The sequence below is a fragment of the Anopheles coluzzii genome, chromosome 3 (assembly GCF_943734685.1).
Source record: "Anopheles coluzzii chromosome 3, AcolN3, whole genome shotgun sequence".
NCBI lineage: Eukaryota > Metazoa > Arthropoda > Insecta > Diptera > Culicidae > Anopheles > Anopheles coluzzii.
The window spans coordinates 74724711-74740263 of NC_064671.1; the positions used below are offsets into that span (position 1 = coordinate 74724711).

At 41.2% G+C, this 15553-nt stretch overlaps 1 protein-coding gene across 3 annotated transcripts in view; it reads right to left on the reverse strand.

Annotated features, from left to right (window-relative positions):
• The window catches only part of LOC120959887 (cytochrome b5 reductase 4), a 65407-nt gene that overhangs the window by 427 nt on the left and 49427 nt on the right, over positions 1-15553 (reverse strand). For all 3 annotated transcript variants that reach the window (XM_040383616.2, XM_040383615.2, XM_049610304.1), the window contains exons 3-5: positions 12813-13028; positions 9609-10686; positions 7572-7661 (exon numbers count right to left, since the gene is read on the reverse strand). In XM_040383616.2, coding sequence (XP_040239550.2) covers positions 7572-7661; positions 9609-10686; positions 12813-13028 — 1384 coding nt within the window. The remainder of the gene's footprint in view (positions 1-7571; positions 7662-9608; positions 10687-12812; positions 13029-15553) is intronic.

Here is a 15553-nt window from a genome sequence, read left to right on the forward strand (position 1 = left end):
TCAGATTGGATTCGGTTGACAGGGAGAAAAAGAATTTGTAGGGGAAGAAGGGGAAAGGTTTTTGTTTTCCATTCAACGCTGCTAAACGTTCCTATTTGAAGAGCGTTTTTAGTGTGAAAAATGTTTTTTGCTTAGATTCAAACCTGCAGACAGCAATAACCTTTTGACTGATATGGAGGTGTGTGGGGAAGAAATTTCCCATTTCAGTGCTTCTTAGTACGGTTTAGCAGATGCCGCTGGAACAGTAGATTTTTTTAAAAATAATTTGCGCAGATATTTCAAGTGTTTTTTTTTCTGATGTTTTCGGGCAGGATTTTCATCTAGACAGCAATTCTCTTATAAATTCATTTCTAAAATTTTCGTCGCTCTCTGGGCTTCTAACTCATAATAACTACTTTGAAATCAGGCAATGACCATTTCCATTACAAGGTTTCGAATCATATAAGGCAGGGGTCTCCAAACTTTTTAGTTCGCGGGCCGCATTGCTTCATAATCAACCTTGTTATGGGCCATTTTGACGCTACTTTTAGAATGAGTGGAAGTTCAAATCTCGTTTTAATAAGAAAATACTATTGAAATATATCAAATTTCTACAGCTTTCTTTAATGGAATCTTGATAATTTAATCTTTCAGAAGTAAAAAAAATAATCTGTTAGAAAAGATAGCTATTTAATTTAACCTTAACTCACCCCTCGCGGGCCGCATTAAAGGCGCTTGAGGGCCGCATGCGGCCCGCGGGCCGTAGTTTGGAGACCCCTGATATAAGGGAATAGTTCAATCACTTAGGGGAATGTTGCAAATCAGTAGTGGAATATTGCATGCAAGCTGTGGATGTTTGCAATCACTTAGGGGAGTGTTGCAATCGATTAGGGGAATTTTGCAAGCGTACTGTGGAGCTGTCATCAGACTGTGGGTGCCGCTGTAAATACCTCAACACATTTTCGTTGATTTAACTACCTCATCATGTTTAATTATGGCTCCACAGCAGGATTTATTTAGCTTATCATGTGTACAGTTGTATGCCACACGAAAACAACTCCAAATGATGTTTTTTAGAAAACATCATCGGTATCAATTCGATGCTTTTTACACCGGCATACACCGTCTGATGACAGCTTAACAAGATGCTTGTAAAATTCCCCTAGTTGATTGCAACACTCTCCTATATGATTACAAACTTCCACAGCTTGCATGCAACATTCCCCTACCGATTTGCAACATTCCCCTAACCGATTAAACTAATACTTATATGATTCTTATACGATTCGAAACCCTGTATGTTTAGTTTGTTAAAGACAAACAAGAACACGATATAAATTATCTATCTTAGGGTTGAGGTAGGTAACTGCCTTGTCATAGCTAGGAACGGTTCGCTGTATCCAGCGCCTGATCTCATCAATATGTCAGTTGCGATAGCGAAGAAGTATCGAAGGCGTGCAGATGTTGATCCTTTCTAATGAACTAGGAACGAAACGAATTCGTTTTTTGTGTTTTTTAGCAACAAATACACATTGATTTATCCTTAGAACTATGTTCCCAAGTCATCGGTCAGTCCCAAAGCCTAGTCTGTAGGCCAAGTAGAAGGCAACGCGAGCGATAATTTGGCAGTCCTCTAAATTGATCGCATTTTAAAGTAAAGGCTCTTAAGCTTTCGTTTTTTCGTTGCCTCTATCTTGTTTATGATTTATCTTAGTAGGAATAGTTCGGGAATCGTAATACCGAGCAGTACACTCCACGCATGAGCGCACAAGACAAGTAAGTAACGACTAAAGACATTAGACATCACCTGCATTCACGGAATTGTTTAAAGATAAATCCTATAATCTTATAAGCCTTGCCAAGAGTGTTGTTAATATGTAAACGGAAATTCAAACTATAGTCGCGTGTAACACCTAGATCACAATCTTCCTGACAATGTTCTAACACACTACCTAACAACGGATACCATTTGAGGAAATTAAGTTTGAAAACGGGGATATTTAGTCTTGACCATACTGTTGAATCATTTCCATTGAACAACTACATAAGCTGTAATAGGGTCTTGTGCCTTCTGTTCTTGTGGATGCGTATGCGTTTAACATCGATACCGGAACCTGGCAACGCTGATACGCTGCACAACAGTGGAATCACCATACAATTCGCATATCTCGTCGTAGCTTAATAGCATAATAAAAAAACTAATTTAAAAAAAGAGCTCCTCATATATTCTCCATTAAATTCAACTGCAATAAAATAAATTTGCTGAATATCATGTAAATTTAATGTTTTAAAAGCGGCCCAAAAACTAAAACAGCTTTTTCCTTCTCGACAACACTATTCAGATGCAAATTCCCTTCCAAACCGGAAAAAAGGAAGCAAATTTTATACAGCTCCCAACGAAGCTCTACCTCGACCACCACCACACCAGACAGCAGTAGCCGCATGTTTTAACTCGTTGCTGGAACCATTTCCCAACAGGCTGACAGATAGCAAGACACGGGGACACAGAGGCTGCAGATGATATGTTAATTTAATTTCTAGCACTGACTTAAAATAGAAACTTTCATCCGGCCCTACCCCAGACGACCCATGTCCGGTCCAGATTTCACTCAATTCGATACGCCACCACACACCGAGCCACCCGAGAGCGGTGGCTTTCCACGGGAGTTGCCGGCTCCGAAGGAAGAACGCTCAAGTTAGATTAAACGTACTTGCCTTGCAACGCTGAAGAGCGTCGTAATTGTCCTCGGCTACCCACAAGCTCCGCTTCGCTCTGTAATGGAGTTTGTTACCCAGTCTTCGACTTCGGCCGGGGACCGACCGTGCCACCACCAACCAACGTTGCTTCATCATCTGATCGATCGTTGGGCACCGCGCACAGAGTGCAAGAAACGAGGGATCTCGCTCTTCCTCGCTTGCCGTAAATGCTAGTCACTCGATGATGATGCAGCAAGCGGTATTACTGTACGGTAGTGCAGCGTCATCAGTGCGCTACAGGAACGTAGTGCAGTGGACGGGGTAAGTTGGGTGGGCAGGCAAGAGCGGAAAACCCGTTTCGTGGTGGTGGAAGTTTCATAAACAATTTCGTTCCCATAAAGCAAGCAACTAATTAATGCGAGCCAGCAAGTTCAGCATCTCACGGAGTCGCGGAGTAGTGCACGGGGGAAGGAGGGACGCATTTCCTGTTGGGATGCTCTGCGTCTATGCTGCTATGGAGCAGAAACTGTACAAAAATCGATGGATCGTTCTCACAAAACTGTACATATGCAGCATGTATGCAGGTGGAATAATGAATGAGTAGTCACAAATGACTTTTACATGAAAGTATAATTATCAAAATTCTCTTTTAAACTGATCATTTTCTCTTGGCTGTCAAGCTACAGAATTTTAGCATCAATTCTGCTGCAAAAATACGCAAAATTTCACATTGTTTTTATGAAAGTCTTCTTCCTCTTAATGGCTTTAGTTAATTTTAGTTAATTTTCAACCATTATAACTTCATCGACTGCATTATTGTTTTATGGTTTTAATTTGGGAGAGTAAAAACCATTTAGACAGTTCTTTCTTCATTCTTTCAGGATGTTATTGAAATGACCAACATTTCATTTGCTCTACATTGTTTCCATCTACTATGATAATTTGTTTACACTTGTTTATGAGTTGAGTTTATGTTTGAGCGTATTTAGTACTATAAATATTGGGGTCCTTTCCGTTTTAAGTTCGTAGGCTGAAATTTCAGCCTGTCAGCTGTTTGCATTGTATAGCAGTTTTCGAGCAGCTATCTGAGTGGGTATAATATACAGGTAGGCTTATCCCAAGGTGTAGGAATCTAGAAGGCTGATTTTTATCGCTTCTGTTTTTGAATGAATATTTTAAGAGTTTTTTTTATGTATTTGTCAAGCTTCCAGAAGGCTTATTTGAGCAAAAAATTTCACCCATCCTGTCAAAAAGTGATATTCAAATTTGGTTGTAAAAAACATGCTTTGAGACCATCTGGACTACATACACTTTGATTCTGGATTCCATCACCAGATCTCTTTAATGCACCTTGGGATAAATGTAAACATCACCTTGTTTTGCTATTTTTCGAGCAAGTACTCGAATCTAATTCTAGCTTTGAGGCTAGAATAATCTAGACTGAAAATTGCAGGCTAGTTTTGTGTGTGTGGTTTTGTATGCAGTGTTTACATGATTTCAGCCTCCAACTGTCAAACTCCATACAAAAAAACTGACTAGAATCGTGAAGGGCTCCAATGGGTTAATTATTGGTATTTCCACCAAATTTCGACCAAGATTTTGTTTAGTTTGAGCGGGTCTGTTGGAATTTTCTCAGTTTAAGATAATTGTTTACGATATTCAATTATGCTATTGTAGCGTCGAAAATACGATTAATACTGAATATTATTTAGGTGCAATTCAATTAGATTTCACAGGATGGGTGTAATATATTTTGGTTGTAAAAAGAAAACAGGTAATTTCCAATATGATCATTTCATGGCAATGGCATGGAAATGAAATTATATTCTGTTTTTTCTGCGATCAAATCAGATGTTGGGGAAACGTATTACATTTTAATCCAATTTGTTTTTAAACGATTTGTTTAAATTTATTCAATATAATTTTTTATTAAGTTTAATCAAAATAATTATTGCTCCATTTGTTTACATATATTGCATGTGTTGTTCAAAATATTCTTTAGCACCTGTTTTGGGAGATAATACGTTAAGTAATTTAATCAAATTACCAGATACAATAAATGTCAATTTTATTTCAATATCACAAATGCTTTTTGGTCAGCCGAATAGATGTTCCACGCGAAAACTGAAAGCACGGGAAAGATACAAAGCACAAGTTACGAGAGACTCATCTGGCTCGGTGGCAGCTTAGTTGATATCTCTGACAGAGTGAGCTAGCAATAAATAATCGTGCAAAGTTGGTAGCAATATTTTAGCTTTTTTATTTACCCTCTTTTAGACACTTTATATCAGTTTTTTGATAAATATTTACTCAGCAAGAACATGAAGTATTACTGTCGGTGTTCAATTGACATTGGCACATTGTCTATCATTGGGCAAGGGATTTATCAAAAGCAACGGATCGTTCATACATTGATCGCTACTCTCTCGGCAATTATCTTTCCTAAATGCCTCACTACCGAGTGCGGAAAGATTATCAAAGTTTATGGAAGCACACGACACACAGCAAAGTTTTTTTTTCCAATTGCCCCCCGGAACGATAATGTTGTTATCGGAGGTAAGTTTCGTTCGTAACTTATGTACATTTATCCGCACTTTAGGGCAAGAGCAGTAGTAACCCTCCCGCCGGGAATTGGCATGTTATGAAATCGGCTGTCAAAACACGAACGCTGCAAAAGCTCTCGGGAGTGCTCGTTGCTTTCCACGCAGTAATGTCGGCCGTATTGCACGTATGTGCGGATATGTGTGCCCAAGAGCCCGCAGGGGGAGAGTTTGTGAGGAAAGTTGTTTGATGTTATTATGGGTACGTTCTGAGTGAATTCGGAGTGTAAATACAAACTGGATGGTTATGGGAAGGATATTTGTAGATTGAATAAAGGGAATAAAATGTTATGGGTTACTTGTTTCAATGGATAAGTTTATATAAATAAGTTGGGTAAAGGAATAGTATTGGGTTTAGAGTCAGTTCTTGAAACGATGTAGATTTGAAATCGGTTCCAGGATCGTTATGGGTTCTTTATAAGATCTAGAACAATGCAGGATTAGTTCCAGGATCGGTATGAGTTGCAAAACTAGTATTGTTTTAGAATCAGTATAGGACAGGATAGGATATATAGATAGATATTATATAGATTTGGAATCAATGACAGGACCAATGCATTTCCAGGAGTTCCAAGATTGATATAGGTTAAAGATCAAGTTCAAGATCGTTAAGAGATCAGGAAAAGTTACCGAGCTATTATAGGCCATATAGGACCGGATTAGTACCTGAACTGATAAGGGTAGGATATCATTTCCAGGAGCAGCATGAATTCTAAAACTCTGTTTCCAAAAAGGTATAGATTACCTATTTCATTGATTTGGATTCAGTTACAGGACCAACGCGCGTCTAGTATCAGTTCCAAGACCGCTATTGTTTCAAGATCAGGTTCAAAATCGATATGAGATCATTAGATATCAGATCAGTTACAGAACTACTAATAACTTTGGAATAACTCCAGGGCAATAAAGGACCAGATCAGTATCTGAACCGATATGGGTTCGGTATCAATAACTGAAATTTGGTATCATTTCCAGTAGCATTATGAACTGGGATGCAGTTCCAGGAATGGTATGGATTATGGATCAATTTCATGTCCTACATGGTTATCAGTTAGATTACTATTGCTGCTTCTGGTTTAGTTAGGTAGAATCGGAATTCTGAGTCCTGGTAAAACCATTAATTTGACTAAAACCAATCTGAGAATGCTGGTTGGAGGGAAACGCATACAATGGTATGCTTTTGACGATAACCATTATTATACTTATTCAATGTCAATAGTGCTTGATTAGAAGCTGAAATATGCTTCAATTTTTCAAACATAATGTCGAAGAACATCCATAATTAATGGATGAATAAGTAACATATATAAATCTCGCTTTAATGAGCTTTAATATTCTCTCTAAACCAAGTTTCTTTAACATTGTTGATTGAGAGCCTGGTCCTGTTTTTTTGTTGCGTATTATTTCTTATCCAACTCTCCATCAAATGTAAAATTATTCATGCTCGTTTAGTTTCATTGCAAAAACGGTAAACCAAACCCGTGGTTCAGATTTACAGAAAAAGCAAGAATGTCAATTATTCCAAACACTTCCAAAAGTGTTCCGAATTGTAGCAACTTTGATTATGCCTATTAGGTGTAAGGCGTTATGCGTTATTAGGTAAGGCAAATCAAATCCCTTTTGCAAGTCAATTAGAACTCTCACGGCAAAATGTTTATGGTATATTCCAAACCATATCGTAACAGAAAAAAAAACACACACACAACGAAAACTGCCACCAATATTTACCCATTGCATCATTGAGAGTGTTTTGCCTTCGTTATGCGTTCAGTTGAGCAATGATTGGAATAGGTTCCACGTTCGATCGTAGAAACCTTCGCTGTACTGTTTTTTGTGTGTTCTTTCTCTCCCTTGCAAAAGCGAAATGGTGGTAACGATCATGAATAATTCAGCTCGAAACGTTCACGTTCACGTGCAACGTGGTGTTACCGGTGCTCGCCAAAACCATGGCGTGGATTGTCGTCCACATCCGGAAAGGGTTTGAAGTGCGTTGTGATAAGAAACCACCCCATCTATAGACAGCAAATGACGCTTGTGTCCATGAATTTGGCGGCGAGTTCATATATTTGTGTCTCCTCTTGGATTCGCTTTAAGTGGGTTTGGGTTTTTGTTTTTGCCTGCATGCGTCCGGGAACTGTTACTGTACTGGTAGTGAACCACTCGAACGATCAAGCACACTGAGTACGACGCACATACGGTCAAACATACATACACACATACAAGCTCACACAGCTAAAACGGAAACCGCCCGAACACCGTGCTGGTGCTCTTCGGATTGTCAGGATAATAAATTACCTTTTGTCCTTTTTGCATAAATTTTCCAGCATCTCTCGGCACCAGATATCCGCCTCGGTTTTGTTGAAGTACAGCAGACAGATGTGCTCACTGTGAATGGTGATCGAAAGAGGAAAACAAAAATGAAACAAAAATTGAGTTACGTCAATGGTTACAGGTGGAAACTATACGTTAAGCGTAACAATTGGGCTATACTCTTTTTTTCTCTCGTTTGCTTTTCAGTTGGGTTCTAGATTTTTTGTTTTTCTTTTTGTTGTTGAATATATGTGTGTTCAGTACACGGCTGTGTTGTTACAGCCTATGTAAATGGGGTTGAAAATGGAACCATTTATTGGACGCATTTCGCATCCCACATACCATCATTCCCCCCTTCGCTTTGCCTTCCGGGAAAATGGGCAGCAATATTTTTCCACGTACAATGGATTGAGGGAGATTCTAACGTAAGGCAATTGAATTATGGAATTTTTATGTGTTCAACACGCTTCAACACACGGGCTGCGCTTTCGGGGGGTGAAGGATTACGCACGCCAGACTTTTCAGTATTAAACCTCTACTACTACCCCTGGGTGTTAATTTCAATGCAATGCTCAATGTGCAAAATTAAATTCGTTCATATACCCAATTTCCAATTACGCTGTGGAAAGTAAATTTCAAAATCACAATCCATTTGCGGTTATACACGGTTTTCGGGTTGGCGTTTGTGGGCTCATTTTAATGATGCGCGTGAGCATATCGCATTCTCGACCCGTCGTCGTAGTCGTCGTCGTCGTCACTGTCATCCTTAACCGCTGGACCGCAGTTTTGGAGCGCTGGCAAACCAACCGAGCTTATTTTCCAATTAGTTTGCAACCGAGCGGAGCGTGGTTAGAGTCAACGGAAAATTCCACTCCACTCCAATCCCAATCACAGCCGAGCAGTTACCGCGCAAAAAAGGGTTTTCGGTACGCTATTTGTCTGGTTGCTGGTGTACCCGCAGCAGAGCAAGCGAAGCGAAGAGTTTAGTTTGGCTTTGTTTGTTGTGGCTTGGTAGATTGGTTCTCGAAAAAGGCGAATGTAAATTGGTTGATATAAATCTCAATCCCCACTCTCCGTTGGAGTCGTTGCGGTCCGTTATTAATCAAATTATGTTTTGTGCAAAACTGGTGAACTTTTGGGAAAGAGCTTCAAACTAATTACTTAGGCTAACTGCAACCGTTGCTACCCTTTGCCTGAACCTCCGCGCTAGCGTTTAGCGGACATTTTAGGCACTTGTTGGTGACGAAACCAGTTAACTTCAGGTTCATGAACGTGAATTATTGTTGAAAGTGAATTTTTGAGTGTGCGTCTCTCCAATTATTCATTAATATTCGTTTTTGTTTCAAAGTTTTCAAAGATGTTTGTATCTTTCAAGATGAATAGTTTACAGGGTTCTGTAGGAGTTCTCATAGCTGTGGGACATTTTATTGACTCTTTCTTATGCGAAATAAACCTATTGTAATGGGAATTGGACTCTAGCGCACCCTTGTTGAACAAATCTAACTGGAATTTCTAAAGAGACCGTTCGAAACGGGTGCCATAGAGTCCAATTCCCACAATATGAAGTTCACTTCCCATAATAAGAGTCAAAGAAGTGCCACATAACTATGAGAAGCCATGGAAAACCCTGTAATGAATCAGTATCTTAAGATTTGTCCTGCTTTGCCGCTGCAATGTGCACATAAACGGTTGAAATCGAATTTGTTCTAATTAGTACCACAGTTTGTTTCCGCTGTACGTTTTTTTGTGTACTTTATTGAAACTATGATTAAGGCATTAAGGCAGATCAATGCTTGTTGATTTGCCCACACGTCCGAAGATCACATCAAGAAGTGTAATCAATGCTGCAAACGATAACGCTTAAGATATTTATGAATCTTTAGAGATTTAAGCTTGTTTAGAGGTCCATGATTCTGTTAGGTTGTGTTAGGTTCACGACTTTCGAGATTAGAAAGCTCATGGCCAATGAGGCATCCAGCCTAGATAAACCAAACATAATCTCGAGACGCCCCACATACTCACATACGATTGCTGTTCCGTTCGAGCAGATAGTGCAGTAAGGCCAGCATCGGCGTCAGTCCACTGCCGGCGGCCAGCAGTGCAAAGCGATTGTGATGCCGCAGCTTGCTCAGCGCAAAGTTCCCGCTCGGCTGGGACACCTGCAGCGACGTGCCGAGCGGTACCGGGCGGGTCAGATGCTTCGACAGGCACCCGTCCTGGTACGATTTCACCAGCAGCGGTATGAAAGTGCCCGGACAGTCCGTACTGACGCAGCTGGCCGGCACGGGTGTGTAGCTCCGGGACACGTACTCGCCGTCGATCGAAGCCGACACCGACACGTGATGCCCGACGGGTGTCACCTGCAGCAGGCTGTTGTTTTTCGGCCGCAACAGCAGCGCACAGGAATCGTGCGTAATTTCAACGCGCGTTGCCACGTCGTACTCGTGCAGCTGTAGCTCACAGTTTTCCCGCCGCTCGTACGTCATCTGCCCGTAGCTGGTCCACAGGGCGGGGCAGAGCTTGTTAAACATTAGCTCGATTTTGCCCGATTCGAGCGACGTACGGACGGTACACGGCCACCGGACGTTGTTGGCGAGATGGAACCGGTACCGGTGCTGGACGCTCGACTCGAGCAGTATGTTTACCGTCACCTCGAGATGGTCGACGCACTCCACCATCACGCCCGGGTTGGCAAGCGAGCGGGTGTAGAAGATGAGCGTCAGTTCGGCAGTCTTCTGGATCCAGTCAAACCGTGGCACGATCGGTATGGACAGCTTCAGCGAATCGTCACTGGCCGAGCTGACGATCGATGGCGGTGGGGGCGTGGTGGACGCCGTATCAGTCGTATCCTTGGTGGGCGTTGGTGGCGACGTTGGTGTGGCAGTGACGCTCAGCTTGGACGCTTGGGCAAACGAGGGCGGTGGCGGTGGTAGCTTACTGTTCGGGTTGGTGCTGCTGTCCGCCAGATTGATGGTAACCGTGTTGCGCAGTGGACCGATGTAGCACTTCGCCAGCAGGGATTCATAGTTCACCCAGGCGTGCACCTCCTCGAACAGTCTTGTTGCATCCTTGCCGGCACCACGCATCAGCTCATCGGCTCCTGGAAGGGAAATGAAATAATTAGTAAATCCGGATCAAGCGACATTGGGTCGAGCTTTCAAAAAGATATTCTTGCACTCATGAAGACAGTATAAATAGTGTTTAAAGATTGAAGAGCCCCAAATTCTAATTCTAGTTTACCCGAATATTAGGATGTTTAGTTCGCATCGTTTATTTTTTCCTAAAACAATTAGATGTCATTCATCAATTACGTAATGCTAAATTGCGAATTTCTGATCCCATTACCCCTAGTGTCACTCAAATTGTGACCCCATCCTCATCTATATTTTTGCTTTTTTTTTTTAAAAAAAACCGTGCGACAGTCGCAAAAACATCTGAGAAAATCGCAAAAAATAAGTTGCGTTTGTCACAAAATAACAAAATAACTCAAATATTTTGCAATTGTTCTAAACATATCTGCGATTGTTGCAAAACAAAAAAATCTACCATTGTCGCATAAACAATTTGCCATAGTCGCAAAACAATCTGCGAATGATGATGATAAGTCCCACCTCTTTCCCCAACATAGGCTTGAGAATCCAACTAATGATCCAGCGCACTACTTATCAGAACACAACTGCAACATGCATATGGCCAGTTCCACTAGTGCCAATCGTTGGCTCTAGGGCACTACCTTCCAAAGCAGGTGAACCTAATGTATCTGGAATTGGCCACTTACAATCATCAATAAGTGAATCCTGATGTGACCTGGATTGCAAACCGTAAATTCCCCCAAATAGATCCCGAATATCGACTTGTACGCGCGCGTGTCTCAAACCTATGTTGACTCTTTCATATATATATATTTTTAATTTTCATTATGATATATAAAGAAAAATCTTATCATCATCACGAAGATCAAGATGACAACTGCAGTTAAACATTTAATGGGACATCTACACATATTTCACATCATATAGTTTGTTTGACATATATGACGCACTTACGTTTGAAATCCGACAAGCTTCTCGCATTCTTAATTTCACAGGGTAAACTGTTGTACCGTTGAATCCCTTTGTAAAACAAAGAGTTTCTGCCACTTAGGGAATGCAAGTTAGGTACCCTTGGCTCATTTGCCCTTCGTGTATGGTGCCAATGTATATCGGACGCCCGAACTATGCTCTCCCCCAGATACCCAGGCAACAGGCCCTTTAACATTTTCAATATAAAAGTCATGGTCTGGTACACAATCCACTGCTCTACTGACATCCATTGAAGAATATCTAGCATAACCGCAGACAGCGTACGTCAACCGCACTAAAGAATTAACCTCATAATACGATTTTGTAACATTTGAAGCCTTTTAATTTGACCTTTGTTGCCAAGAAACAAAATGAATGAGCAGAAGTCCCAGTGCGGCGAGATCAATGATTTGTAGAGATGAACTTTCCCAAAAAATCGAGATCCTTCGCCAATCTACTTTTCACTCCACACTTCTTTGCCACTTCAGCGATGACCCAGTCAATGTGAGCGTGGAACTTAAACCTGTCGTCTAAGATAACTCCCAGGTATTTAGCCTGTCTAACTCTTTCGATTAGTTTCGAATTTATTACGATAGATGGAGGTTCTTCCAATTTTTTGCAATGTCGTTAAAATATTTTGCACTTGCTGTAAAAATATCTGCGACCGTCGCAAAAAATATTACAATTGCGATATTTTGCGACAATCGAAACATACTTTTGCGACAGGTGTTTTTTTTTATGCGACAATCGCATAATATTTTTACGACATTCGCAGACTTTTTTGCGACAATAGTTTATACCGTTGTAATGCTACGTAATCGATTCTTATAAAGACATTCGTGTCCCATCATATTTTCCTGAAAACTGCTTTGATATTAAGATCTGAGATCATCCCTTACATCCACTATCAAGCAGACAGATATTTTTATTAAATATAAATACCCGTTAAAAACTTTATCCTTGTAATCAAACGAGGGGGCCTTTGCTTTTAAATAATTATGCCAAAGCCAATCCTTAACCCTCCTCTGAAAGGACAGTTTATTAATAGGGTTTCCATCATTCAAACCCATCTAAAACATCGTCATCCAGCATCATCACTCACCGCTCTGGTATCTAATTAACTGTAGCAAATTAAAGAAGAAAACAAAAAAAAACAACGACTTACCTCCGGGATGAAAGTTCATGTATCGCGTCACGTTGTACACCTTCCCCCGTATTGCCATCCAGGCGTCTTCCGCCCGATCGTGCTTGGCAAGCTCCGCATGGCTGACGGGTACGATGCGGCCCCCGGTGCCGGTCAGATCGGTGCCCGAGTTGCCCAGCCGGATCCAGTCCATCAGCGAATGGCCCGGCTTCAGTGCGGTTTTGTTCCGAGGGTTGCCTGCGGAAATTAATCGAAGAAAGCCACAAAGACACACACAGACACACACATTTTATTAACAAAATCCGTTTTCATCGTGTTTCTAATGATAGGTCGGTATAAATTGCTCAACATGCAGAAGAGCAGAACTACAGAAGGAGAAAGCGAAAGATTCTTCAGATAAAAAAGTAGAGCGAGAGCTTCATCGTCACGCCATCCGGAAGACTCCACTGAAAAACCCTCACCATACCAACGAACACAGCAGAACACAGAACTAACGACAGCAGAGGGTAAACTCGGCAAGCGGTTTGAATCATAAATTATGAATATCCGGGCTCTGTCACGCGAAACGTGCTCCCGTTCATCGTAATGTCCCTCCCAAGGCCTGGGGGCGTTAGCACTTTGGGCAAGATTTTCGATGGTTTAACACAAACATAAACTGAGAACCCTCTCCCCACTGCAGTAGCTACCACAAAATGGAGGAATTCTCGGGTGCTAACTGCTCCACCCCCCCCCCCTCCCCCCGTGCGAACGGCACACGATCGAACGCATCCGGTGTGTTTTATTTGAACTCGAATGAATGGGTAATCTATTATTCAGGGCACCGAGAAACCAATCTTCATCGTTCACACGAAACAGCAAGTATAATGTAGAGCTACAACCACAACAAAAAAACACACTCTGGTGAGAATAACTGACAAATGATAGGAAGTACGAAAGTAGTCCTGGCCATTGAAAAGGGTGGGTTGTTTGATGGGACCCGGTTAGGATCGCAAAAAAGAGCGGAATAAGCATCCCAGCGATTATAGGTAATGGCCATTGGGTTGCGCTTGCGGCATTCATGGGATGTAAAGCGGATGTGTGGTGTGGTATAGGTGGAGATTATGGAATGCGAAATGGATGCAAAATATGCTTCATCTATGGACAGCGTGTGGCCGCAAAACGTGATGGACCAGTCATTCCTACCGATGAGTCTGCATCCATCGTTTTCCGCTCGGGCAAACCGAGTTGACGCATTCCACATTTTGACGTGTTGGCAATATCGAAGCATCGAAGGTGGGAGTTGACGAGTGTTTTTTTATGCATACATTTTTACCTCCTTTACGCGTACGTGACATTTTTCCTGTATTGAGTGATGTAAGGTAAATGTGAAAGGTGTCGGTACATCTAAGCGGAGTTTAAGAGAGTTGTGTGCTTAAATTCAGATCCATTTTGCAATACGTAGGTTTTATTTTCAAATATAAAAATAAGTTCCAACTATTGAAGATATAATCTTCCATTTCCGTCGTCACGAGGAAGTAATAGTTCTGAAGTATCCAAATATTAGGATTATCAATAATACGTTAGTAGCGTTTTTGATGTCAGGCAACATGGCAAAATTTTGAAGTATCATCTTTATACTTTCGTTTACACTACTTGTAATTTCGCTACAGTTAATATAACATTGTTTTTGCAAGCTCCAAACATGGCCAGTCATCGTATGTTATTGGAAGTTTATGGTACTCATGATTTATCTGAATCAAGCTATCGGCAATGGTTTTCCAGGTGAAAAATTGTAGTTATGGTGATACTCAGAAAGGTTGATGTGTCCAATACATGCTTGGTAACATATTAGCAATCAACGCTTGGTCAGTCATTTTGTCATGACTTTTTTTTTGCTGTGATCAGTTTTGCAAAATGTCACTGACATAGCCATGACAAATTCCGACAGAAACAAAATCATGTCATCGTGATGATACTATGATGATCATAGGCGAGCCTCAAACAGTTGGTGCGACCATCACATGCTTGGTGTCATTGTGAGCAACCAACTCTTGGTCAGTAGTCACTTGGTCGCGACATTTTCAGTCGGTGATCATCGCGATGGTCACTGGAGATATGCGGTGCGTGCGAGTGGTTCCAAGAAACAAAATGAGCATGTTTTCTCGATCTTTTTGAGCCGACTGATAATCAAATCAGATAGAGGGAGAAAGCATGCTCATTTTGTTGCTAGAGCCCACGCGCCAAGTATATTCCAAGAATGTCGCGATTATCGTCGACAATAATGTCGTGACCAAGTGAGTGATCAAAAGTTGGGTGCTAAACTAAATGTCACCAAGCATGTGATTGATTCTCCAACTGTTTGAGTATCGTCACTGATCATCTCAGTTGTGTACGTGATCTGATGTGAGCTTCGTTTCAGTCATGAGTGTTGATGACTGAAACAGTGGCATTTGGCAGCACTGTTCACAGCCAGAAAAAAATCATGATTATGCTTGTGCCGGCATTAAGCTAAGCTTGTCAGTCAGAATATCGCGGGGACTCAAAAATTCACATGTCGTTTTCAGCAGGTCATGACGCACTATTATTATTGACTATCAGCAATGAGCATCAAGCTACCACAGATATGTTCATTGTTTTCGTTTGTGAAAATCTCGTGATACTCATGACATTTTGCAGCACTGACTGCAAGTCATATCCGATTGGATACAAAATTTAACTTAAAGATGTAAAAAAGCTGCAGAAAAGAACGTTCCTAACGCCGAGACCTAACAATCTTTTATTCA